General features: G+C 41.7%; 1 protein-coding gene across 1 annotated transcript; it reads left to right on the top strand.

Annotated features, from left to right (window-relative positions):
• Positions 1 to 6,902: 6,902 nt before the first annotated feature.
• SNTN (sentan, cilia apical structure protein) lies at positions 6,903 to 23,694 on the top strand. The gene is made up of 4 exons (XM_006069725.4): positions 6,903 to 8,275; positions 10,015 to 10,049; positions 17,879 to 18,018; positions 22,161 to 23,694. Exons 1-4 carry the CDS (start codon positions 8,166 to 8,168, stop codon positions 22,317 to 22,319), a joined length of 444 nt encoding a protein of 147 aa, XP_006069787.2. The 5' UTR covers positions 6,903 to 8,165; the 3' UTR covers positions 22,320 to 23,694.
• Positions 23,695 to 26,871: the final 3,177 nt, after the last annotated feature.

Genomic DNA, 26,871 nt, shown 5'->3' with positions numbered 1-26,871 from the left:
CAAAGATCAAGTGATGAACTTAGACTCCCTCCCTCTCCAAGCTGTAATGAGGGTCCCCAACCACCGCATCAGGGGATGTCAGAGGACGCTGAGGAGTAGGCCAGGACCTTGATCCTCCACAGGCTGTAATAACTCCTCTTACCTGCCGTGGTGTTGGTTGGTTGAGACAGTGTAGGAACCCTGGGCTTGTGCCTCACCTGGAGTCCTGAGGCGCCCTCCCCTTGCCTACTAAGAGAATTTGTTGCCAGCAGATCTGCTTTGAAAAAGAGTTAAAGGAAGCTCTCTAAACATCATGTATTCTGTATTTGACATTTTTATCTTATTTATTGTGTGTTTTCCTACTAGAATGTGTGCTGTTAGGAGGCCAGGGCTCTTTGTTATGTTTTTTCACTCTTGTGTCTTCATTACTTTTAATAGTGTCAGACTAACAGATCAGATCAGTCGCTCAGTCGTGTCCGACTCTTTGTGACCCCATGAATCACAGCACGCCAGGCCTCCCCGTCCATCACCAACTCCCGGAGTTCACTCAGACTCATGCCCATCGAGTCAGTGATGCCATCCAGCCATCTCATCCTCTGTCGTCCCCTTCTCCTCCTGCCCCCAATCCCTCCCAGCATCAGAGTCTTTTCCAATGAGCCAACTCTTCGCATGAGGTGGCCAAAGTACTGGAGTTTCAGCTTTAGCATCATTCCTTCCAAAGAACACCCAGGGCTGATCTCCTTCAGAATGGGCTGGTTAGATCTCCTTGCAGTCCAAGGGACTCTCAAGAGTCTTCTCCAACACCACAGTTCAAAAGCATCAATTCTTCGGTGCTCAGCCTTCTTCACAGTCCAACTCTCACATCCATACATGACCACAGGAAAAACCATAGCCTTGACTAGACAAACCTTTAGGGCTCAGTAAATATTTGGGGAATGAATTGCAAGTAAATTTTTCTGTGTGTATTGCACAGTGCTTAGTTATAAAGGTAAGTTAATGACACTTCTATTCCATATTATTATGAAGATATGAGTATATACACAGCTTTCCTAGGATATATAAAGAACTCCTACAATGCAAAAAGAGAGAGAGAAAGACAACAACCACCCGACTTAAAATTAAGCAAAGAACTAGAATAAATACTTCTAAGAAAATATGCAAATGCCCAATAGACACATGAAAAGGCATTTAACATCACGTACTTAAGGAAATGCAAACTGAAACCACAATGAGATAAACTTCATTAAAATGACTACTATCAAAAAAAAAGAAACAGTGGGGCGGGAGGAGAAAAGAAAGTATTGGCAATGATGTGGACAATAGAAACACTTGTGAACTGTTGGTAAAAACATAAAATGGTGCAGCTGTCATGAAAAACAGTATGGTATTTCCTCAGAAAGAGTTTGGTGGCTTCTCAAAGAATTGAACATGGAATTACCATATGCCGCAGCAATTTCCCTCCTGCTTATAAATCCCTAAACAGTTGAAAACGAGGACTCAGGCATGTATTTGTACACCATATTCAAAGCAGCATTATTCACAACAGCCGAAAGGGAGAAGCCCCTCAAGCATCCACTGGTGGGTGCATGGGTAAACGAAAGGTGGTATATACTTACAGTGAGGGAAAGGGGAAGTGGGCAGGTATTGCTCAAGGGGGAGAGTTTCATGTTGTAAGATGAAAAGAGTTCTGGAGATGGATGGTGGTGCCGGTTGCATAAGAATGTAAATACACTTAGTGCCACTAAACTATACGTTGTAAATTATTAACATGGTGAATTTTATGTTAGTGCATTTTACCATAATTTTATAAAATAAAAACATACCTCCGTAGATAACTAATGAGAACCTACTGTAGAGCACAGGAGACTCTACTCAGTGCTCTGTGGTGACTAAATGGGAAGGAAATCCAAAAAAAGAGGGGATATATGTATACACAGCTAATTCACTTTGCTGTACATCAAAAACTAGCACAACAGTGTAGAGCAGCTATACTGCAGTAACATTTTTTAAAGAAATAAGTGAGATAGATTAAATTTTAAAATAAATAAAAATGTACCTCGCACCATATCAACAACATAGTAAAGACTCATTAAATGGTAGAGTACAGAGATGGAATGTAAAGTTAATAGCAGAACCACCTGTGTTTCTTGTCTATAATTATGGCTAACAAAAGAAGATCTGGCTATAGAAGTAGGTCTCTCAGTTTTCTTGTACCAGCTTGGCAAATTCAACCAAGAAAAAGGAGGGTGGCAAAGGCTGCAATGATTTTTCCATCTCAAAGTTAGATTGCTATTGCCTGGTTACATAACACACTGTCTCAGCAGGAAAGAAAGTAAGTTGCTGGTCTCCTTTTACTGCAGAAAAAAGAACAGAGCTAGCTATAGAATAACAGAATTGGATTAGGCCTTGAAAAAAAATCAATATCTGTTATCCCAGTGCCCGAGGCCTAACTCTGTAGTTTATTTAACAGAGTTTGTGACAACAAAATTGAAGAAGAACTCAGTAAACTAAATTATTCCCATCAAGTTCCTATTGAAAAGGAAAGGAGCATCTTTACTAACAGAAGTGATGACACATTTAGTTGAAGGAGTAAGTTCTTAAGAATGAGAGTCTTCTTGCCTAGTGGGAGAAGTGACAGTGCTCGAAGATAAGAGCCGAGCACCAGCACTCAATGCCAATGTTCCCTTAGCTGGGGGACCGCAGTGGTGTGTGAATAAAGAGTACCATCAATGCCCTTCTCGATAGTGGCTGCAAACAGAGGCCATCCAAGTCTCCTGAACCCCATCTTTCTCGAATAACTCATTTACCAAACACTTTAATGAACTTTATTAGAGTAGAATTTTGTTTATGTATACACCCAGGTGACTCCCTCCCAGATCAAGATATTAAATATTTTCATTATCCCTGAAAGTCCCCTCAAGCTATTAAACAATCACTGTCCCTTTCAGAGGATAGCCACTATTTTATGTTTTAAATAAACAGTTATCTATGTTTTAACTTTTATATTTTTGTATAATTTTAATTATAATTACCACAATTAATCATTATATTAGTATATTAATTATTATATTATAATAATATAGTATTAATTATTATAATTATTATAGTTAATTTTGTATAATTTTTAAAGGCCACTTTACATTTATAGTTATTACAAAATCTTGGCTATATTCCCCCTGTTGTACAGTACATCCTTGAGCCTGTCTTACTGCCATTAGTTTGTGCCTCCCACTCCCCCACGCATATATTTTAACTTCTGTCACCATAGATTTGTTTTTCTTGTTCTTGAGCATCATACAAATGGAATCCTACGGCATATATGTTCTTCTTGTGTCTGGCTTCTTTATTCAGTATGCGGTTCTTGTGCATATTTGTAGTTTGTTCTCTTTTTATTAATGAGTAGTATTCCAAAGAAGAAAACCCAGTAGCCAGTAAGCACTCAGTATTATTAGTCATCAAGGAAATGCAAATTGAAAGTTTCGAAAGAAATAAATTTTAAAAAGACTGGCTATGCCAGGTGTTGTTGAGGATGTAGAAAAACCAAAACTTTTGGTGGTGGAAGTGTAAAAGGAAACAATTTCTTTGGAAAAGTATTGGGTAGTTTCTAAGAAAATTAAACATAATCTATCCTATGACTAGGAATTATATACCTATACTCCACTCATATACCTGGAGGAATGAGAGTGTATGTGCACAAAAATACTCTTATAAAAATGTTTATGGCAGCTTTATTCATAATGGTCCAAGACTGGAAACAACCCAGATACTCATCAGTTGGACAAATTGTGATATACACTGATGAATCATTTTTAAGGGCCTAATTTGCCTAAGTGCAAAACACACTCTGTTTTTGTCATTTTTTCTTTCAGTGGGCTTGACACCCTCTCCCTGGGGATTTCATTTGATTCTCAGTTTCCTGAGAATGAAGCAAGGAGAGAGCAAGTAACACTGTGGACCTCCCAGTACCAGATACCTGGTACTGCTGCTTTCCCCAGCAGACATCACATTCCAGATTCTGGGTCACACAGTCATTAAGAGATGTCCAATTTCATAAACATTTCCTGAACATGATACTAGACCCTGAGAGGTAGATACAATGATAATTAAGACATAGTCCCTGTCCAGGGAAGCGTGGTGGGGAGCATGATTCCAGTTCTTATTAGCTGTGTGCCCTCAGCAAGCCCTGATCTCCTCATCCATGTAAGGCACTGCACAATGCAAGCCATAATCTGCCAAAGAGCGTTCTAAGAGATGCATGGGAAGTGCAGAGCACAACGTCTGGCACTTACAAGGTTTTAAATCAATGTTATTTATTACTTTTATTGTTCTATTGTACTGTTATTACATTTGTTCACAATTTAGTGAGGAGGAGAGACATCAACTAATTACAAAGACCATTAGAGACATTTGAATAGAGGTAAACTGAGCTTTGGGGATACAGAGAGAAAGAAGCTAATATGAGCTAGAAAATTCTGGTAATATGTCTTTTAGGATTTATAGAGAGTTGGGTGTCAGCTCAGGAAACAAGATCTGCAGCTCTAACATTAATGATGAAATAATACAATGAGAGGCAACATGATATAATAAAAAGAACATCAAGATTGAAACCCTCCTGCCTTAAGTTTGAATCTAAGCCCATCCATTTATTAACCAGAGGATTTTGAACAAGTCATTTAACCCCTCTAAGCTTCAATTCTGTCACTTATAAATGATGACAATTCCTATTCCTAATGGTTATTGAGGATAAAAAATGTATTTATCACACACTTAAGGCAATACCAGTTACTCACTACACAAATTTTCACAGTCGCATTAACTGAGTGAGAAATTAAGGTCCCACACACTGCTCTTCCTGGAGTGAGGCTTTGGGTTCTTTTCCAAACGGCCACAGCAGTGACCACCCTGGGGCATTTGCTTATCGTCATGACTTTTACAGTGATTATGAGACTCAGGGACTCTAGCAGCCCGTTCAGCCAGGAAAATGCACACCTGAATAAAAACTGTGTGTGCTCCAAGAGGTTCTGAAACTCCCAGAATGTAATCCCTGGAGTTGCTGAACTTCCAGAGCCCCCAGTGAAGAAGTGACCCCCTGAAAAGACCATAAGCTGAACCATCCAAGGCAAATGTCTTAGAACCTGACTTCCATGACTTCCTATTTAATTGGGGCTCAATAAGGAACAGGAGAATGGAACAAAGTGTGAGAGCAAAACTGGTTAAAAAAAAAAAAAAAAAACTCTCCTGTGATTACATTTTTTCTCACTCAGGGAGTTTACCAAACATCACCACCATTTATAAACTGCTAATCTGCTGACGCAGCCGCTGAGCCCCGTGGCCACAGCCATCAGGCAGGTGGTCTGGGGCGCTACTCATTAAGTCCTCATGGAGTCGTTTGTCAAACTCCTGCTTACCAGCCACACTTTTCCTTTCTTCGAGCTGTACCTACTCAAATGCCATCCTTGTATGCCAAAGGGTCCAACTGGCCATGGGAAGTTTTGTAAATGTTTTTTTTTCTCCAGATGTTTTGACACTATGTGCAAATAGCCTAAATGCTCCACGATATTGTGAGATTCGAGTCAAGGAAAGAAGATATCTTATCACCTGAACTGTCTGTAGATACTGCTATGTTTTGTTTGTTTTGAGAATCCTAAGTTTGATTCAGTCCTGAGAAGAAAGTTATCAATAAGCCTGATTCCCAGTACTTGGCCTCCATCAGCACCATTGTCATGGTCATTGTCATCGTGCTTCTTGCCCATTCATTTGCCCTCCCCTCCTATTCCAGTCTCTGCCCTTCTCTCTGCTCCCAGGAGGCTAATTCCTCAGACTCCACCTTCCAGGCTTCCTTCCTACTGGTTTCCTGATTGGTTTGGTCACTGGGAGACAGAGGCTGGAGATGAGAGAATGCAGTGGGAGGTGGGGGGGCGGGGGGGGGCGGAATATTTCTTCCCTGTTCTCTCCCTGCTTTGCCTGATTTGCAGCCATGGCTGCCTCCCTTCAACCAAGCATTCTGTCCAATGGCCCCTGCTCCAGGAATCTGGCTGTGCCTTGGCTCCATCATCCTGTGTTCCTCTCTTTGCCCCTGTAAGATAAGGGTGGTAAGCCTCCCGTTGTTTCTAGTCTCTGGGTGCCTCGATACCCATGTTTATCTTCCTAACCAAGTCATCCCTTCATGGGTGTCTCTGGTCCTGCCAGGACCATGATGACACATCATCTTCATGTCATCTTCTCTGTGACTATTATTTATGGATTGTTCCTCATGTATCAGACGCTGCTCTATCCAGAAGGTAAGTATTATTTTACAAATGAGAAGATAGACTTAGCCATCTGAAAGATCTTATCCCAGGTAACACAGCTAGTAAGTGGCAGAGTCGGAATTCAAACTATTCTAGAGTCTCTTTTTAAACCACTGCCAACAGTTCTCCAATACAGTCCACATCAGAATCTTCCAGTGTGTTTGCTACAAATCCAGATTCTCAAAAACCTTCTCAGAGCTCTCTGCTGAGGAAACCAGCTGTCTGTTTTAATGTGGGCAGTGAAGCTGGCATGGGGTCATCACCTAAACCAACGGAGCTAATCACATAGGTTAACTGACAACCAGTGGAGCAGGCTGGCATTAAAACTCTGACCAGCATGGGCAGCAGTAATCAGGGAGGCCAATCAGACTCTCTCTCCCTCCGCTCTTTAATTGAAAAATGCTAAGGAAATTAGTCAAGAGGTAGAGGGATCAAGCAGAGAAGGCAATGGCACCCCACTCCAATACTCTTGCCTGGAAAATCCCATGGACGGAGCTGCAGTCCATGGGGTTGCGAAGAGTTGGACATGACTCAGCAACTTCACTTTCACTTTTCACTTTCATGCATTGGAGAAGGAAATGGCAACCCACTCCAGTGTTCTTGCCTGGAGAATCCCAGGGACGGGGGAACGTGGTGGGCTGTCGTCTATGGGGTCACACAAAGTCAGACACGACTGAAGCGACTTAGCAGCAGCAGCAGCAGCAGAGGAACAAGAGAGAAAAAAAATACATAAAGAGAAACAGGCAGTGAGTGAGTGGCATGGCCATAAGGTGGAGCAGTGACTAGTGATGCAGTAATGGCAGCAGTGTCCCTGGAGCCAAGAGGAAGCCGTAATAATGACTATTCTTAGCCTCTTTTGAGATCTAACTCCTCTCACCCATCAACTTACCAGTGATCTCAGTAATTGCTGGTCATGTCTTCCCTGACCCAGACTCATTTGACTGAGTTGACATCCCCCAGCTTTTACAGAAGGAGCTCTAAGCTAACACAAGTGAAATAGCCTCCCTACTGAGCTTCCTGAATTGACTCTGTTCGTTTCTCTAAACCATTATGCACAATGAAGCCAGAATGATGTGTCCAAAATGTAAATCTAAATTTATCAGCTTCTTTGCTTAAAGCTCACAAAGGGTTTCCTAGTCTCTTGACATAAGGTGAAAATTCCCTACCGTAATCTGTCACTTCCTGTGTAATCTAGCAGCCATGCCTTCTCTTCATCCTTACCTGGAGCCTCTCTCCCTGTCAGCTTCTTTGGTACAGTCATTGTGGCATTTGTTCAGTCCTTCCTGATCACCACCATCGTTCCTGCCAATGGGTTTAGCACAGGCTCCCCCGTCTGTCTATAGCGTGGATCCCCTGCCCTTTGTCCTGTGCTTAGTCGCTCAGTCATGTCTAACTCTTTGCTACCCCATGGACTGTAGCCTGCCAGGCTCCTCTGTCTATGGGGATTCTCCAGGCCAAAATACTGGCGTAAGTTACCATGTCCTCCTCCTCACTCCTACTTGGCATCAACCATCAATTCCTCAGGGCTGCCTCCCTGACTTCCCTGACTGATGCCAATCTCACAGAATCCCGGATGCACAGTAATGTCATATGTGTGACTTCTTGTGTGTTACCTGGTTAATATCAGTCTTTCCCACTAAGCTCCCTGAGATCAAGATCCATGTCTGAACTTTCTCATTATTGGGTCCCCAGGACCTTGCAGGGTGGCTGGCCCACTGCAGGCACTCAAATATTTGTTGACTGCATGCATGGTTTAATGTCTGTTAACAAATAAACAATAGAATACAGCTCTTCTACAGGAGCCACTGTTTAGTTGTCATGGAGTGAAGGACACTGGCAACAGTGGCCAAGCAACTGTTGCTTAGGAAGGGCCAACACACAACAGGAGACCAGAGTATGTGTGGCTGCGTGCACAGTACTCAGGACCAAGCACTCCGCTTGGAAGGGGAGCCCAATCCTCCTGCAGCCCCAACATCTACTTTAGCACCTAAGAACATGCCCAAAAGGTCAGTTGACTCTCCTTTATTGGGTTTCACCTAGGCTTGCAGGTATATTTCCAAAGAGTTATGTCCATGACGTGGTAGCCAAGATCATGCAAGCGTGGTGCTTATTACCCACTTCAATACATCTGTAAATTGAGTTGGAAAATTAAAGGGAACAAATTTGTAGTGTTGATTGCAAACTGAAAAGGTGATAAAATTAACACAAATGTCTTTGATTGCTTCTTGGAAAACATTCGTAAATCAAAATTGGTAATGATTTTGCTGTATGACATATTGTTTCAAGTATCCATGAGAGAAGGAAATGATTTCAGATCATTCAAATCTATAGAATTATGGGTAATAAATGAAAAAATATCTTCCTTATGTAATTCCCTTAGGGAACCCACTTTAGTTGAAAAAAATTTTGAACACTTAATAGGTGGCAGGTATTCCACAGGGCCAAGGGTAGAAGATATGGAGAATCTGCAGAACTCTTTGTTTTCAAGGGCCTCAGAAGGCAATGGCACCCTATTCCAATACTCTTGCCTGGAAAATCCCATGAACGGAGGAGCCTGGTGGGCTGCAGTCCATGGGGTCGCTAAGAGTCGGACATGACTGAGCGACTTCACTTTCACTTTTCACTTTCACGCATTGGAGAAGGAAATGGCAACCCATTCCAGTGTTCTTGCCTGGAGAATCCGAGGGACGGGGGAGCCTGGTGGGCTGCCATCTATGGGGTCACATAGAGTCGGACATGACTGAAGCGACTTAGCAGCAGCAGCAGCAGCACAGACTTATGGAGGAGATCTTGACAAAAAAAAAAATAATAATAACACGAGCCATATTGCAAGTGTATGTTGTACAAAGTATACATAGAATGAAGGTCACATATCTTATGAAGGGGATAATGATGGTGCAGAGTTTTTAGAAAATCAAGAGTAGAAAATCTTGGAGGGTCTTCTCTGGTGGTCCAGTGGTTGAGACTGCCTTTCAATGCAGGGGGTGCCAGTTCGACCCGTGGTCAGGGGCCTAAGATCCCACAAGTCTTGTGGCCCAAAAAACCAAAACATAAAATAGAAATGATATTATAACTAATTCAATAAAGACTTTAAAAATTCTCCGCAGTAAAATAAATTATAAAAAAAGAAGAGTATCTCATAGAGAAGACCATAAAAATTCCAAGATATTAGAGTCCAGCTTCCTAACTTTATAAGTCAGAAAATTGAGGCCTCAAAGGTCACAGTCTCATGACTACTTACTGCCAAATTCCTTTCAAACCCTTAAGTTTTACAGAAAAGAAATTATATTTTTTTTTCTTTTTCATGTGACAGTTCAGAGTAGGGATTCCAAGTCTGTGGCAGTTTTACTCCATGCCACCATGTAGGGCCCCAGGCTGATGTGGCTTCAAGATGAGGCTTCCAAGGTGCTCCTGATAATTTCTGTGTTAATTGGCTAGAAACAGGAAAGGGCACAGAAGAGCCTGAATAGAAGGTGGTCAGTTCTCTTTTTTCATCAGAGGGCATTTGCTCACATGTTTACAAGACTACACAAAAGACTAGGCTATGTAGGCCAGCCATCACCAAGTACTTCTTAACCATGTGACAGGGGAGAAAGGATTTTGAAAGACAGGCAGGTGCTTCGTCAGAACGCTCAGTGCAAATTTACTGAAAATAATCTTTAAATCATTGTATTACCTTACTTTTGATGCTGATATCAATACCCAAACTCCCTGAATCATTATGTTTCTTTTGTTTTGTTGGCAGCATTTCAATATCCAAACAGCTGGCTTCAATAAAAGGTAAGGCCTGGGGTGATGGAGATGTATGTGTTGCTTCTCTACCAGGAGAGCATGCCAAGGGTTAAAATTAATAGGGCAGTGATATAAGAAAACTTACAGATAAAGCATCAAACATTTATAATGTCCTTTTTAAACATTTGGGAACTGAGGTCCAGTGACAGGAATTAACTCACCCAAATTTAAAGGCTGAGCTATAATAGGTATATGGATCCGTGACTCCTAATTTAGTGTTCATCCCACGTGGCCAGATGGCCCTCCATAGGTGGCATCCGCAGTGTGTCCAGAGCAAGACCATCAGCCTCTGATGCATGAATGTTCAGTGGTACTCAGGACAAAGTCAATCCCCAACTGCCTCTGTTGATTGAGCAAAATATAGTGTGCCAAACTCCTGAGGTGTAAACATTTGCCTTTAGAATTTCACTTTATAGGTAAACTATCTTTAGAGAGAACAATATTGTCATGGAAATAACAATGAAAGAAAAGATGCACTCATATAGTTGGATCATTATCTTATTCCAAAACATGTGGTTTGTTTACAGAATAACAAGTACAGCTGGATCCCACTATATTGTAGTTATTTTCCCTCTTAGATGGCTGTTCTATTTTTCCAAAGGAGACACTTGATATTTTTATTTAAATAAATCTTCATCTTGACAAAAATATTGTTTTTACACCATTGTAGCACAAGTTATCCATGATTTCTGTTTCACAACTTCAGGCACTTTGATAATTGTCAGTGACAAAATATCATGTCCATGACATGATGAATGTACATGACATTTCTCACATAACAACCCCCTCTGGGAGATTGAGGGGGGATCATAATTCTATCATCCACACTGCCCTCCAACACACACTCACACACACACACACATATACACACACATCATTCCTAGTATCAGACTCCTTACATTAGACCATTGGGTCACATTTATTCTCATGCTTTAAGAAAACACAGGATAAATAGGGTTCATCTTGCCAGAATTTGTTTTATTCATTGGTAATTTTAAGTTTTATTCGGGGAAATAAGACAGGGCTAGATCATGGAATAGAAGTCAGCACCAATCCACATTTTCTCTTCCTGCTACTTATGTCCTTGACCTTTTGGGGGAGGTAGATGGAATGACGGTTGAACACATATTTGCCTCTGGCATCCAAAGTAGATTTAGAGTCGAAAATTTGAGAAGTGCTTGAGTATTGGGAAAACTATTGATCTGGCAAGAAAAGAACAGAGATCAGTTTTTAGTTCTCCCATATACAACTGATGCAGACTTAAACAAGCCACTTTTCTCCTGTAGATCTTCTTCATTTGCAAAATAATAGTAGGAGTTCTAAACTAAGGTCATTCTGATCCCTTGTAGAAATGAGAGTTGTGTTTCTACTACACTAAAATATCAGGAACTCACTAAATGAAATATTTCATGTTTAGGGTTCCACGTTCCAGAGCAGCTGAGGCTAAAGAGGCAGGGATGGTTCTCAAGTTCAAGTCAGTTCAGTCTGGCACACATGTGCTAAGGCCTACAACATGCTAGGGCCTGGGAATGACTGCAAGATAAATAAGATGCAATGACTGCCCTCAGGGAACATATACTCTAAAGCTGCACTGTCCAATATGATACCCACTAGCCACCTGGATATGGAACACTTGAAATGCAATTAGTTTGAATAGAAATGTGCTATAAGTGTAAATTACATATCAGATGTAAGAGACTTAGTAGGGAAAAAAGTGTAACATCTGAATACTTTGTTCATGTTGATCACAGGCTGAAGTTATATTTTGACATATTGGGTTAAATAATATATTTTAAAACTAATTTTATCTGTTCTATTGTAATGTTTCTAATGCAGCTACTTAGAAAATTTTTAATTATAATTGGGGCTTGTATTATATGTCTTTTGGACAGCACTGATGTAGAAGGAAATTGAGACCGATGAACAGAGTGTTTCAATGTGAGGGTTCAGACAAGTTTATGTTTAGGGAAGTAGAGCGCAAAGGAGGGGCATGTAGCCCAATTCCAGGGTTTGAGAATACACTGCCTGGAAAACAATGTCTAGAGACTGTATGCATCATGGTGAGGGGCCAGACTGCTGTGTGACCTGAGCAAGCTGCTTAACCTCTCTGTGCTTCAGTTTCCACATGTATAAAGCAGAGATGATACTGGGGCCACCTGAGAGGATGGACAGATGTAAAGATTAAATGAGTCAAATCATATAAGTCCCATAAAGGAGTGGCTGGCATATAGAGCATGGAATTCATAATCATTCATTACTATTGTCCTTCAGAACTCAAACTCCAGGATTGTTCTTTTAATATTGCTTACTCCTCTCTCCCCAGAACTAGAACAGAGCCTGGCAGTAAGAACCTGTTGGGAAGATAGGGTTATAAGAAACTATGGGCAGATTAGTATCATTAAAGGGTAAAAAGTGAGATGGAAACTAACAGGAGAGATGGGCATGAGTGCCTGGTTTAACACCCTCTCCACCACCTCCACTCCAAAGGCAAGAGCTGATAAAAGACGCCAAAAAACAAACGTCGAGCCTTTGCATTTTTAATAGCACTTCACCCTTCACAATATGCTTTCACATATTTGCTCACAACTCAGTGAGGCAGACAGGACAGGAATCAGGAGGCAACATGCTGAGTATTACTAAGGAAAGAACTCAACCATAAAAACAGGAAACCAGAACGCCTTGCAAAGTATCACCAGTATTGGTAGGATAACTGGAGCGCCTTGTTATCTTTTATTTTTAATGTTTTTCTTGTTCTGTTTTTACCACGAGCATATGTTATTTTGCAGTTAGGGGGAAATCCATGCTGTGTTTAAAAGAATGGAGGAGAAGGGAAAGAAGTGGGCTACTCCAGATGGAGTCTCCCTCTCAAATGCAGGCAGACCTGAACTTCATCAGAGGATTGGGAAGTGTCTGGTTTCCACACCCTCTGTGACGATGCTCTTAGAAGGACTTATTCCAAACTGGCAGATCTTTCTGTGGCCTTTGAAGGCAGACAGACTTTGAAATCTTGCCCCTGCCACTCCTGAGCAGTGTGACCTTAGATTCTTAATCTCTCTATATGTCAGTGTCCAATAAGCAAAATTGAGACGCAAATAGCACCTACCTTTATGGCTTTACAAAGCATTAAATAAGATTGTGTTAGAAAGACATCTGGCACATAGTAAACAAGAAAAGTGCCCGTCATTATTTTCAAGCTCACTCACAGCTTGGAAATTCACCCACTGCCTGCCAGAAGGGCACATTCAGGAGAGGAAGAGGTTATTGTGTCCCCTGGGAAGTCTCAGACCCAGTAGAACAGCTCGTATTAAAGCCCTCTCTAGTTATTATGAGTTATTAATAAAAAACTCAACTGGCAAAAATTACAGAAGGGATATTTACCTCTTAAGGAATTCAAATGTTTCCTCTAAACAATTTGTTTGTTAAAAATAAGACTATTTATACACAGAGTTTATTTTTTAGCCACTTAAATTCAAGGTTACCATCGTCCAGCTCCCCACCCACTCAAACACATACACCTCTGCTGAGGAAAGGCAGACATGAGCTACAAGAAATATGCCATCTCCTTTGTGTGTTGATGAGCAGGAAAATCTTGGGTAACTGAGGACAATCTGAGTTTTAAATACGGGTTTCAAGATGTGGCAGAAGTGAAGGGAAGAGGTGAATAAGGATGGGAGGAGAACGAGCTCAACATAGAGCCCAAAGACACAGAGAACTTTCTGAGACTGGAATAGTAGGCTAGATGAAGGGCCAGCCACTGGATGAGCAGACAGAAGCCGTAGGTCAGAATGAGACTGAGGATCAGAAGCCAAAGAGGAAATCAAGGCAGAAGAGGCTGAGGATACAGATTCCACAGACATTTATTGAATAAATATTTGTGAAGCACTTCCTGTATGCTAGGCACTTCTCTGAGTGCTGAGGATTCCACAGGCAAAACATCCCTGTCTTCACGAGGCTTATGTTTTCAACATGAAATCAGAAGCCCTGTCACTTAGTCGTGTGTCCTCAGCAAGATCAGATCCTGTCTTCATCTATAAAATGGTATAATGAATGGAAGGACATACTGTGTTCATGGGTTGAAAGTGTCAACCTCATGAAGACATCAGTTCTCCCCAAGTTGCTCTCTAAGTTCAATGAAATACCACAATATTCAGGTTTTTTAGAAAACAGATAAGCTTATTCTAAACTTTATGTGGAAAAGAGAAAGCCCTAAAATAGCTAAAATAATTTTGGAAGAGAAGACAGTGGGAGGAATCTTCAGTGTCAAGGCTTACAAGATAGCTACAGGAATCAAAATAGTATGAGGCTGACAGAGGAATAAATACACAGTTAAGTGAAACAGAATAAGGGACCTAGAAATTGACTCACGCTAATATGCTCAACTGATTGTCGACCAAAATGTGAAAGTAATTCAACAAAGTAAGGATAGAGATTTTAAGAGTTGGTACTGAAACAACTGGTCATCCACAGGTTACAAAAAATACACCACTACCCAAGTCTCATATCTTACACGCAAATTAACTGAACATGGATCATGGATTTAAATGTAGAACACAAAATTATACAATGTTTAATTATACCTAGGGCAAAATCTTTCATAAGAGGAAAAATTGATAAATTTGTCTTGATAAAAATGAAAAAACTTCTCCTTCACAAAAGACTCCATTGGAGAATAAAAACACAATATAATGGCAGGGAGAAAATATTTGCATATCACATATCCTAGAAAAGACTTGTATCTTGAAAAATTTGAAACTCTCCAACCTCAAAAAAAAAAAGTTTTTAATTCATTTAGAAAGTGAGTAAAATCCATAAACAGATCTGAACAGATAAATGTTTCACTGAGGAAGATATACAGATGGCAAATAAGCACATGAAAAGACGTTCAGCATCATTAGCCATTAGGAAATACAATTTAAAACCACAGTGAGACGTCACTATGCACATATCAGCATGGCTAAAATAATAAAGAGTGACAACCCTGAATGCTGGCAAAGATAAAGGAAAGCTGGAGCTCTCATACATTGCTGTGTGTGTGCTTGGTCGCTCCGTTTTGTCTGACTCTTTGTGACCACATGGGCTATATATAGACCACGAGACTCCTCTGTCCATGGGGAATTCTCCAGGGGATCTTCCCAACCCAGGGATCAAGGCCAGGTCTCCCAACATTGCAGGTGGATTCTTTACCATCTGAGCTACCAGGGAAGCCCAAGGGCCTGTAAAATGGTATAGCCACTATGGAAAACAGTTTATGGTTTCTTAAAAACAAGAAATGGGCCCATTGTATAACCCAGCAATTGTATTCTTGGGCATTTTTTTCCAAGGAAGTAGAAATCATGTCTGTATAGAAACTTGCATACAAATGTTCTTACAAGCTTTATTTATAATAGCCCAAAACTGTAAATATCCAAGATATTCTGCAGTTGAAGCCAACACCTTGATTTAGAATGCTTTGGCAGATGTTTATGGACAGAAATTGTAGCCTCACCATTTGGTCTGAGTTCTGTTCAGAGATACAGTAAAAACTGAGAAGGTTCACACACGCTTTCCCTTCACCCATTCCTCTTAACTGTTGTCCTTCCATTTAACTTTAATTAAAAAAAAAAAAAAAAAAAAACTAAAATTTTCCATGCCTTCTCTTTAACCATTGAAGAAAATCCTGATTCCTTTCCATCACCTAGGAGTTCAGCATGGCCTAGCCCCTACCCACTTTTCTAATCAAACACTTTCAGCTTCTAGACTCCAGTCACAACTGTTCTTTCAGCTCCTCCAGTGTGCCATGCTCCTGACCTGAGTCTTCACATATGGGGCTTCCTGAACCTGGACTCTGAACACCACCCTTATCTCAGGCTGATCCGTTCCACCCTTTACTGACAGGTCCTTCCTCTCATATTGGTCTTAGCTTAAATAATAATCTACCTAGAGATGCCTCCAAGACCACCTATATATATCAGTACTTTTTCTCCCAGATCCACTCTGTCATTTTCTATTTTTTCTGTCTTTATACCTTCTTTGCCTCATACATCATGTGTTATAAATGTGCATCATACATGTGTATATACAGAAACAATTATCAAAAAATATATATATAAAGCAAACCCATATGTATGCATCCATATCCTGTTGATTACTGTTTCTTATCCCACTAGATTATGAGATCAATGAGGGCAGGGGCCACTTCTGATTGTGTCTGAGCAGCTCAGGAATTACCAGGAACACAGTAAGTGCTCCATACAGAAGTCAGTGTTCAGACTGATCATCTTTCTTTGAATCCACGATTGTTGCACATTACCTGGGCAGAAAGCTATTGGATTTTGTTTTTCTCTTCATTTCTTCCTGTTCATTCATTCAACAGTGTTTAATGGCACCTGCAGAGAAGACTTTTGAGAGTCCCTTGGACTGTAACGAGATCAAACCAGTCAATCCTAAAGAAATATAAAAATATATAAAGGATATTAATTGGAAGGACTGATGCTGAAGCTGAAACTCCAATACTTTGGCCACCTGATTCAAAGAACTGACTTATTTGAAAAGACCTTGATGCTGGGAAAGATTGAGGGCAGAAGGAGAAGGGAATGACAGAGGATGAGATGATTGGATGGTATCACTGACTTGATGGACATGAGTTTGAGTAAACTCCAGGAGTTGGTGATAGACAGGGAGGCCTGGTGTGCTACAGTCCATGGGGTTGCAAAGAGTCAGACATGACTGAGCAACTGAACTGAACTGAACTGATGCTGAAGCTGAAGCTCCAATACTTTGGCCACCTGATGCGAAGAGCCGACCCATTGGAAAAGACAATGATGCTAGGAAAGATTGAAGGCAGGAGGAGGAGGGGGCAACAGAGGATGAGATTGTTGATGGCTTCACCAATGCAATGGAGTTTGAGCAAACTCTGAGAGGTAGTGAAGGACAGGGAAGCGTGGCGTGCTGCAGTCCATGGGATTACAAAGAGTTGAACATGACTTAGCGACTGAGCAACAACTACATAGCAGGCATTTTTGCTGGTCACTGGGAGTATAGTGATTTAAAAAAATGTGATCTGTGGCCTCATGGAGCTTGCATTTCAGTTTGAGAGAAAAATGGTCAAACATGCAATAAGTATAAAGTGGCAGAAGTTCTATAATAGAGGATGTACCGAGGGCTGAGGGAACAGAGAGGCTAAGAGTTTTCTTCACTGAACCTTGAGTAGTTCTCAGGTGTCACTGTGTGTTCCCCACTGGAAAGGACTGAGTTAGCAGCACACTTTAAACCAGAGAAACCAGCTGGAAAGATCACTGTGACTGAGGCCGTGATTCAAAGAGATCCCTTATCTATCGTGATATCAGAGGACTTGTCTTGGATGTCATTCTCCTTTACCACACTGGCCTGTGTGATGCTCTGACACAGAATATAAACTCCACAAGAGAAGGACTTTGTCTTACTCAATGAAGTGTCTTAATGCCAGGGACTGAGCCAAGCACATAGTAGATGCTCTGTAAATATTTGTTGACTAAATGAAATCACACATCAGAAAACCAAGGCTTAGAGAAGTCAGGTGTTTTCCCAAGGTCATATGGCAAGCAGGGGCTAAATCTCATCCTGATTCTACTAATTTTATTTGCTACTGAAGGGACTTTGGTTTTCCATTGTTTAAAGGTCCAGGATCAAACGCTGGATGCGTTCCACCCTCTGATAGGTGGCAAAAAGCCAAAGGTCAGGATCACATTGACACATACCTTCCCGTGCTGTTCCCCAGGTTCCCCTGGAAGGAGGAGCCTGATGGTTGGGAGGATCAATTCTAACCTAGGCTACACGGTTGTACATTTCTTCTCTCACAGCTCTACGCAAGGGCTCAGATCTGGAAAAAGCCATCGCCACGGCTGCTCTGGTTTTCAGAAACTCTTCTGACCCTGATGGTAAACTCGGAAAAGCTACTGCCAAAAATCTGCTGCAAACCCAGTTTAAGAATTTCGCAGAGGTAAGACAATTAACAGGCACCAAGAAATGTGAGCCACACCATAACTGCTGGCATGAAAGAGTAAAACAGAGGGACTATTTGGGGCTTGGTGGTCAAAAAAGACCTGGAAAATTAAGGTATAGTTATGATCTGAAAAATGAGATTAAGAGTGATCTAGGGGTGAGGGCTGGTGGGGAGTGGTGGCATTCCAAGTAGGGAATCTGATGTAAAGCATGTCAAAGACATCTGAGGTCCAGAAAGTATTAGTGAAAAGTGGGAGGGAAGTAAAAGCAGTGAGGGAGGAAGCCAGGCAGGTGGTAAGAAGTCGTGTCTTACAGAGGCATAGCCTGTGGGCAGGAGGAAGCCAGGGATGGTTTCTTAATTCCTGAGGAAGAAATTACACCAGCTGCAGTAGGAGATGAGGCTCCATGAGGGTGGGGAGTGAGGCAAAGAAGAGAGGAACTGTGGGGAACACAAGAAGACGTTGGTTTGGGCTAAGGTGGCAAGTATAAGGGGCCTTTGGAAGGTGGAATGAACAGGATCTGCTGTGACGGTTGAAGAACAGGAGGGAGCAAATAATGATATGTCAGTTCTGACTGTGGGAAGAAATGGGTGGTGGATCCATTTTCAGAGAAGAGAAAGACTGGAGAAGAATCAGATTGGAGGTGGGGTGGGAGGTGGGGGCAGGTGATGAGTTCTGTTAGCTTGTGTCAAGCTTAAGGTGTCCTTGAAACTTTAAAGTTGATAAACTCAGACAGCAATAGGATATGTGAGCAGAATGGTCAGAATAGAGATCTGGATTAAGCGAGTGACCAGAGGGAGGGACCTAAATCATCTAGAGGCATCCTTCTCAAACCTCAGTCACTTGATGCTATCTTCAGTACTTTTTTTTAAAAGTATTTCTTTATTTATTTGGCTGTACCAGGTCTTAGTAGCAGCATGTGGAATCTAGTTTCCTGACCAGAGATTGAGTCCAGGCCCTCTGCATTGTGTGTGTGGAGTCTTAGCCACTGGACCACCAGGAAAGTCCCTTGTCTTCAAGGTTTTTCCTGTATCTGCCTATAGCCTGTATTAAAATTTACTTAGAACTTTTTAAGTTAACACTCTACTTAAAATTATTTTATAAAGAAACTTGATCACTATTCTAAATGTAAATTCAGTGAGTAGAAATGGAAGATAGTAAAAAACATAGATGACTGTACATTCTTATCTAATATTTATTTTCACATCACCTAAAATCACATTACATTCTATCAGCAGTACGTGTTCAAACTTCAGAAAATTGTAGCCTTGGGACAATAGGTAGGAAGAAAAGAGGGCCTCATGCTGAACCTAAACCACCAGTATTTAATGGCAGGCAGAGAGAGAAAAAACTTAAAAGGAAACAGTCTCTCAGGTTCTATGTGTATTCTGAAATACATAAAAGAGAAATATTGTAGTTCCTTTAAAATATAAATATGTGTATGGTTTTAGCGTACTATAGTTACATAAGGTGCCATCCACTGGGGAGTCTGGGTCAAAGGCACAGCTTCCTAGGATTATTTCCAAAGAGCAGGTGTGAAGTGTTTTTTGTTTTTTTGTTTTTTTATTCCACAAAGAAGTGACTTTTTAAAAAGCCTGTTTCATAGAAACAGTGAATATAATGGTGGTTGCCAGGAGCTGGGGGAAAGGGGTGATTTAGGTCAAAGGGCACACATTTCCAGCTATGAGAAGAATAAGTTCTGAAGCTCTGATCCACAGCATGATGACCCTAGTTAGTAATGAGGACTGCATACTTGAGAGCCTCTGAGAGTAAGTCTTAAGCATTGTTACCACACACATACACACACGTTAATTCTGTGCGAGGTGATGGATGTGTTAATTATCTTGATCTTCGTAATCATTCCACAATGCATATGTATCAAATCATCACATTGTACACTTTAAATACATATGGTTATATTTGTCATTGTTCCACAATAAAGTAAAAAAAGAGCTTGTGCACGTGTGTGTGAAAGAGAGAGACAGACTACCATGTGAGACACAGAAAAATGACTGAAAAGAAATGTTAATAATAGTTAGCTATCTTTAGGTAATAGAGTAAAGGGTTATTTTTACATTCTTCTGTTTTTTTTTTTTTTCTGTATGTCCAATATTAAACACGTATTGTTTTTGCAATACTTTTTTAAAGCTATTTTTTTTTCAGCCAGAAACATCAGATAAGATTTGACAAGCGATCCAAAATTCTGGGGAATCTTTACAGAGAGGGTGGGAGAGCAAATCCTATATCATCAGTTTGCATCAGAGGCCAAAAAAAATGACAGATCTCAGAGAGAAAAAGAGCACTGCATGTACTTGGCAAGTCCTCAGTGAGCTTTTGACAAGTGTGAGAACGAGGACCTAGTGGATGAGTCTCATCCTGATGTGATCCACTATCTCTCTGAGAACATCAGAGGAAAAGAATTAAAACCAAAGTTGCCAGAAAGACATCTCAGCCTCGTGCCCCTCAGTGTAGACTAAACCCAGGAAAGGCAGCTGATTCCAGGCTCTCTAGCAGCAGACTAAGCCAGATCACAGGGCAATCCCGCCCTCTCCTCCAGAAGAGAGTAGAGACGTATTTCAGGAACTTGGGGGGATTGCTCAGCCCTACCCGCCTCAGTCTCAGTGGTCCCACTGAGCAGTCCCACTGCCAGACACGCAGCGTCATGGCAGAATGCTGTCTTGGACCATCTTCCCTGCTTTGCCCTGCGAGAGTGCCAAAGGCAGGTACAGTGAGTGTAAGAGTCTCCATAACCAACTGGGCTTCCTCCTAAATCCTCACGCAGGGTTCTCTGGGAAACTGAGCTGGACCTTCTGGCTGAGTCCAGGGTCTGAAAGGAACATGTCCTTCCTCATAAGCCTAAACGTAATTTGGGGGATCTTATTTATCCCCCTATAGTCAGTCAGAGATAACAAAACTGAGCACCTAAATGCACTGCTAAGAAGATACAAAAGCAAGATGGCAGGTCAAGCCCAAAAAGACTGGACCTCCATCAGCTCCATGCTCTTAAAATGCACAGCAAAAAGAGAGGAGATAGACCTCCAGCCATCTCTGACCTGGGGGCAAACAGTGTGCTTCACACTTGTCAAGGGCTGCTTGCTCTGAGGGAGGCAGACATAGGTCCTTCCACCTTCGCTGGCAAGTGTCACCTCTTGAGGAACAGCCTAGAAGACATGAAAGGTCTTCAGCCTGTGAGAGGAATGTATCATCACTGCTGAAGTGCCTTAGTCATGCTGCAATGAGCTTTTTTACAGCCAGCACATGGGTGAGGGTTTGGGGTTAAACTAAATGCAGTGAATCAAATGACCTTAATGCTTTTTTATGCCACTTGGGAAGATAATTCACAAGCTGAACTTGGAACTGAAAAGTTTCTCCATTTATGTGCTTTTCACAGGTTTTCCTTCAATCTGTTTCTGAGATTTGATGAACTTTGGTTTGATTTATGATCAAGCTAAGTGCTGAACAATCTTTCAAAGCACATACTTTCTTTTAGCATATTTTACTGCATTTTTCTGGATAATCAAACTCTGTAGATCACATAGTAGATACCTCCAATGACAAAGGGATTGTAATTTGAAAATCAGAATGCATAACAGTAACTGTATTTGTAGAGAGGTAGTATAGCTTAGCAGTTGCTCCAGAATCAGGTAGCCAATGCAATGAATCCTGGTTCCACGCTCATAGCTGTCTGTGATGATGTGGTTGTAGTTGCTCAGTCATGTCTGACTCTTCATGACCCCATGGACTGTAGCCTGCCAGGCTTCATCCATGAATTTCTCCAGGCAAGAATACTGTAGTGGATAGCCATTCACTTCTCCAGGGGATCTTCCTGACACAGGGATCAAACCTAGGTCTCCTGCGTTGCAGGCAGATTCTATTACCATCTGAGCCACCAGGGAAATTTGGGGCAAATTACTTTATTCTCACTGAGTCTCTGGCCTTCCACTGTAGGGTGGGAAAATAATACATATTCAATAAGGTCACTGTGAGCACTCAGATAACCCATGAAAAGATGTAACACATTGCTTGACTAGTAGGGCTGGTAGCAACTTGACATGTTGTTAATAACATGTTTACTATTGCTTATTATCTATAAAACCAAGGCAGCACAATGAATCAGGCTTTTTACTTTTCATTCTTACAGGGACAAGAAACCAAAGCAAGGTACAAAGACCTCCTTTCTGAACTTGACGAACACACAGAAAATAAGCTGGATTTTGAGGATTTCATGGTCTTACTGTTAAGCATCACTATAATGTCAGATTTGCTCCAAAATATATGGAGTGTAAAAATTACACAATAATCAGCTTTAAATAAATAGTTAGGCAAATTAATGGCAAAATACAATGTTAAATGATTTAAAATTTTTTCATTTTATTTTTGATCAACTGAAAGTACTGATCATGCACCTGGGGTTGCCTAGGGTGGGTCTGATTGCTAATATTCAGACCCTTTGTCACTACAGAAATCTATGCACACTTTTCAGGAATGTTTGAATAACATGATATAATCTCTGATGCTTTATAATATAATAGGTTTGATACCACCAAATATTGCATTGCTTCTGTTGTGTCAGTAGTGTTTTAGAGCACTTCCCTTAGAGTCACTGAGCCCCTCACTCATTCATCCATCAAACAATGTGTATTGAGCTTCTACTTGATGGTATTGCTAAGGACAAAGTAATGAATCAGCCAATCTCTGCCCTCAGACATGCCTACCAGAGTCTTAGCAGAGGAGACAGACTGTGAACATTTTATCAATCAATTTCTTATACAGTATAATTATAATTGTGATAAGGGCTACAGGTTGCTGAAAGAGTTGTTATCACGTGACTTGGGATCAAAGGTCAGAGAAGCTCTATTGGCTTTCTGCAAAAGGCGAAACTGTAAGAGGAATAAAACAGATCTGTGGCTGCCAGGACTGTGGGTAAGACATGGAGTTGTCCACAGATGGGCATGAGGGCACTTTTAGGGGGATGGAGATGTTCCATAGCTTGATTGTGGTGATGGGTACATGACTGCACACATTTGTCAAACTCTTAGAACTGCACACACAAAAGCGGGGGTGGATTTTACTTTATGTGAATTCTGCCTGCATATTACTTGTGTGAGTCACTCAGTCGTGTCCAACTCTCTGTGACCCTGTGGACCGTAACCCACCAGGCTCCTCTGTCCATGGGATTCTCCAGGCAAGAATACTGGAGTGGGTTGCCATATCCTTCTCCAGGGAATCTTCCCAACCCAAGGATTGAACCCAGGTCTCCTGCATTATAGGCAGATTCTTTACCAGCTGAGCCACCGGGGAAGCCCTATATATGACTTAAAACCCCATAAATCCCAATATCTTTGTAATTTCTGGCCATGATTTAACCAACAATTCCTTGACAATATGATCTAAAAATGGTCATGTCCTCAGGAAACACATTCCCTGTGGCTATACCTGAATTCCTGAGTTTAAATTACACACACACATCAGTCAATGCCTAAGTCTTTGAGATAGACTTTCACCAAGATTTTAATTCATTCCAGAATTATTGTAGCTTCCTAAGTTACCTCCCTCACCTCCCCTTTTCCTTCCAACCCAACACTGTAAGCCTCAGAGGCACATGTTAAGGGATCCTTTCCGAAGGAGAACCTCCACCCCTGGTCTGGAGAAGTGTTACCTCACCTGTGTGTGTGTGTGTGCAGGCGTGCATGTGCCTGTGTGTGCTCAGTCATGCCTGACTCTTTGCAACCCCATAGTCCACTGGGTTCCTCTGTCCATGAAATTCTACAGGCAAGAATACTGGAGTGTGTTGCCATGTGTCTCGTCCATGGGATCAAACCCATGCCTCTTGTGTCTCCTGCATTGGCAAGCAGATTCCTTACCAGCGCACCACCTAGGAAGCCTGTTATCCCATCCTGTAGTGTTCCAAATCCACCAAGACCAGATTCCTTAGCCCTCCTTACTTTCCAAACCTTAGTCTAAGTTCAAAAGTCTACACATTTTCCCCGTCAGGGAAAGTCCCAGACTTTACCCTCTGTCACCATTTTCATAGAAGGAATGTGCATTCAACAGGACTCGACTCATGTGCCAGGCACTTCATAAATATTAACTCAGTTCCCATCATAACCCTCTGAGGTTGGTATTAGTATTATCATCTCACAGATGAGGAAACCGAGGTTTTGACTTTTCCAAAGTCACACGGCAGGCAGATTGCTGAGTTCTCTGCCCTCCTTGAGGGCATTGTCAATTTTGTTTTAATATTAGACTTCATCGTGAGCAATAATATTACAATTCAACAAAAATAACTGTGCACATTTCAGGCACTGTGTGAGAGAGAGTGTGGTACCAGCTGGGGCCTGGAGAGCCATTTGGCATTCCTCAAATAGAATCTGTGGGATGCACTCCATCCAAGCCCTTTGTATCTTTGTTGAAAGTAGCTGAATATGGCAACCTTGGTGACCAATCAAAAGGTCAACTAATTCACACCTTTCAGAGAAGGAAAAAAGAGACCCTGGCCAATGCTGTGAGGAAGAATCTTGGAGCCATTCCAACCCCGGGGCTCCCCGTAAGGATTTTTGAAACTCCATTCCAGATGGGAAGTTACTATCCTCTGAGGGGAAAATCATTTATAGAATCTATTTTAGCCCAATGCAAGAAATGAAAGCAGAGCAAAAGCTTGAGAAGCATCAGTGACAGACAAATTGATGAGCATTACCCTAAGACTTTGGAAGGACTGAAGCTGAAGCTGAGGCTTCAATACTTTGGCCACCTAATGGGAACAGCCAACTCTTTGGAAAAGACCTTGGGGCTGGGAAAGATTGAGGGCATGAGGAGAAGGAGATGACAGAGGATGAGATGGCTGGATGGCATTACTGACTCAATGGATATGAGTGTGAGCAAACTCCATAGTAAGGGACAGGAAAGCCTGGCATGCTGCAGTCCATGGGGTCACAAAGAGTTGACACGACTTGGCAACTGAACAACTACGCTAAGACACTGGATCCACAGAAACCTCACCTCTTGGTTCTAGTTCCAGAACCATGATCTCTACTCTCAAACAAAGGTTCCATCTTGAAAATATTACATCTTGAAAATAGGTGAGATTATGGATGCAAATCGGTCATGAGATCCCTTGGTTGCAAACAACAAAGCCCACGGGAATTACATACACACATACATGTACACACACACAAAGGAAAATGGCACAGGTTGTATTTATCTACAAAGTCCAGTGGCAAATAAAGAAAGGGCAGAGAATGCAACGAATGTCTACAAAATACTGGAAACAGCAATGGAAAGCAAAGTCAAGGTTTTGCTTTCAGTGTATCTTAAATGAATTGGTTTATCTCTGCTTCTGTCTGCATGTGGTCTCTCCCTCATCTCTACCTCTACCTCTGTTTGTATCTCTACTTCTTGACTAGCCTTTTTTCCTGATTCTTGGCCCAAAAGCCAAACACAAAGTTCCCGTCACTGACTTGACTTCTTTCTTTAAATGTTCAGCCAACACTCAGTAGCATCTCAGAAAGCCAATTCCAGTCCCCAGGAACAAGAACTTGATTGGCTGAATTCAAGTAGGGGCCACTCCAGATCAAGTTGTTTGTGGCCAGGGATGAAAGTCACATGGCCACTCAGCAGGGCCTGTGGGAACTCTCCCTGCAAAGTATATGGACAGGTTCTCAAAGAAGGGAGGGAGGAGCTGGGGATGAAATGACTGACAGAGGAAATTATAAGAATCTCTGGTACAAAATCCATAACTTGGATGACCAGAGCAGTGTTATTTGCTTCTCAGGCACAGGCTCAGCAAACATGAGAACTGATGGAATTATCTCCTTTGTTATTCCAAGTGAAACCTTTCTTGAATTGTCACTGTGTAAAAGGAGGTAACCTGAGCCTCCCTGGGAAGTTTTCTGTGATTAAATATAGTTAAGATCTTCCTGTACAAAAGCTGTGAGCACGCTTGCAATTTGGTGAGCATGACAGAAACATACCCAGTCCTAGAACCCCTAATTTTCTTTATTTCAGCATCTAAAAAAGGGTCCCAGTATGAGATCAGGAATTGTGCTTTAAACAGTCCTTTGTGAGAAAGGGGGAAAGGGCTGGAAGGAAACCAACAGGCATCCTGAACTTCGGCGCTGGTAGAGCTGAAGAGAGTTCTTAGCTGAATTCTGAGCTCTGAGAAGGGCCGGGAAGGCCAGTTTCCAGAATCTGGCAAAGGTCAATCCAGCCCATGGACAAGGGGCAACCATAACCCAGCAAATTCAGGCCTGAAAGACATTGTGCCAGTTTCCTCTAATTTCAATCTAGGACACATGGCTTCAGATCTCTTTGGTCCTTTGGTGGGGGAGAGGGGTTGCAGTTTTGAAATAAGCGAAGCCTAGTGTAAAGTGGGCTCTCAGCGTGGTTTCCATTCCTGTGCACGAGGACTCCATTCCTGCCCCATGTGTTCAATACTTCATCCACAATCCTGAATCTAAGAACCATGAACCCTAAAGTTTTTCATACTCATTTGGTGACAAAACATGAGCTGTAACTAACTAGAGGCTGTTCGTGGTTTTGATTTTTTCCACTTCACATGAGCTTCAGATGGTATGGGTGGGAGCTCTATGCCACGGAGGAACCGCTAGCCTGGAGAAGAGAAAAAGGCAGAGGGCTGGACTCTGGCCCCAGCATTGCCATCACCAGCCCTGGGGCCCTGAGAAAACCCTCCACATTTTCTGAGTGAGCCTCATGTTTTTTCAGATCTAAAGTTGGGATCCAAATGGGGCCTGTTTTCTTAGACAAGTCACTGTGAGAGTTAAGGAAGCACATAAATCAGGAATATAAAGTGGGCCTGTGTATATGTCTCATATCCATTCTAATTTGTCTCATTC

This window comes from Bubalus bubalis, chromosome 21 (genome assembly GCF_019923935.1).
Source record: "Bubalus bubalis isolate 160015118507 breed Murrah chromosome 21, NDDB_SH_1, whole genome shotgun sequence".
Taxonomy (NCBI): Eukaryota; Metazoa; Chordata; class Mammalia; order Artiodactyla; family Bovidae; genus Bubalus; species Bubalus bubalis.
This window is presented reverse-complemented; position numbering and strand designations above follow the sequence as displayed.

Excerpts from the sequence above, each read along its gene's own strand:
- SNTN (XM_006069725.4), top strand. The coding sequence starts at position 8,166 with ATGTGTGGCTGCGTGCACAGTACTCAGGACCAAGCACTCCGCTTGGAA. Across the intron at positions 8,276-10,014 it reads CCTAAGAACATGCCCAAAAG|CATTTCAATATCCAAACAGC; the intron begins GTCAGTTGACTC and ends TTTTGTTGGCAG. Across the intron at positions 18,019-22,160 it reads AGTTTAAGAATTTCGCAGAG|GGACAAGAAACCAAAGCAAG; the intron begins GTAAGACAATTA and ends TCATTCTTACAG.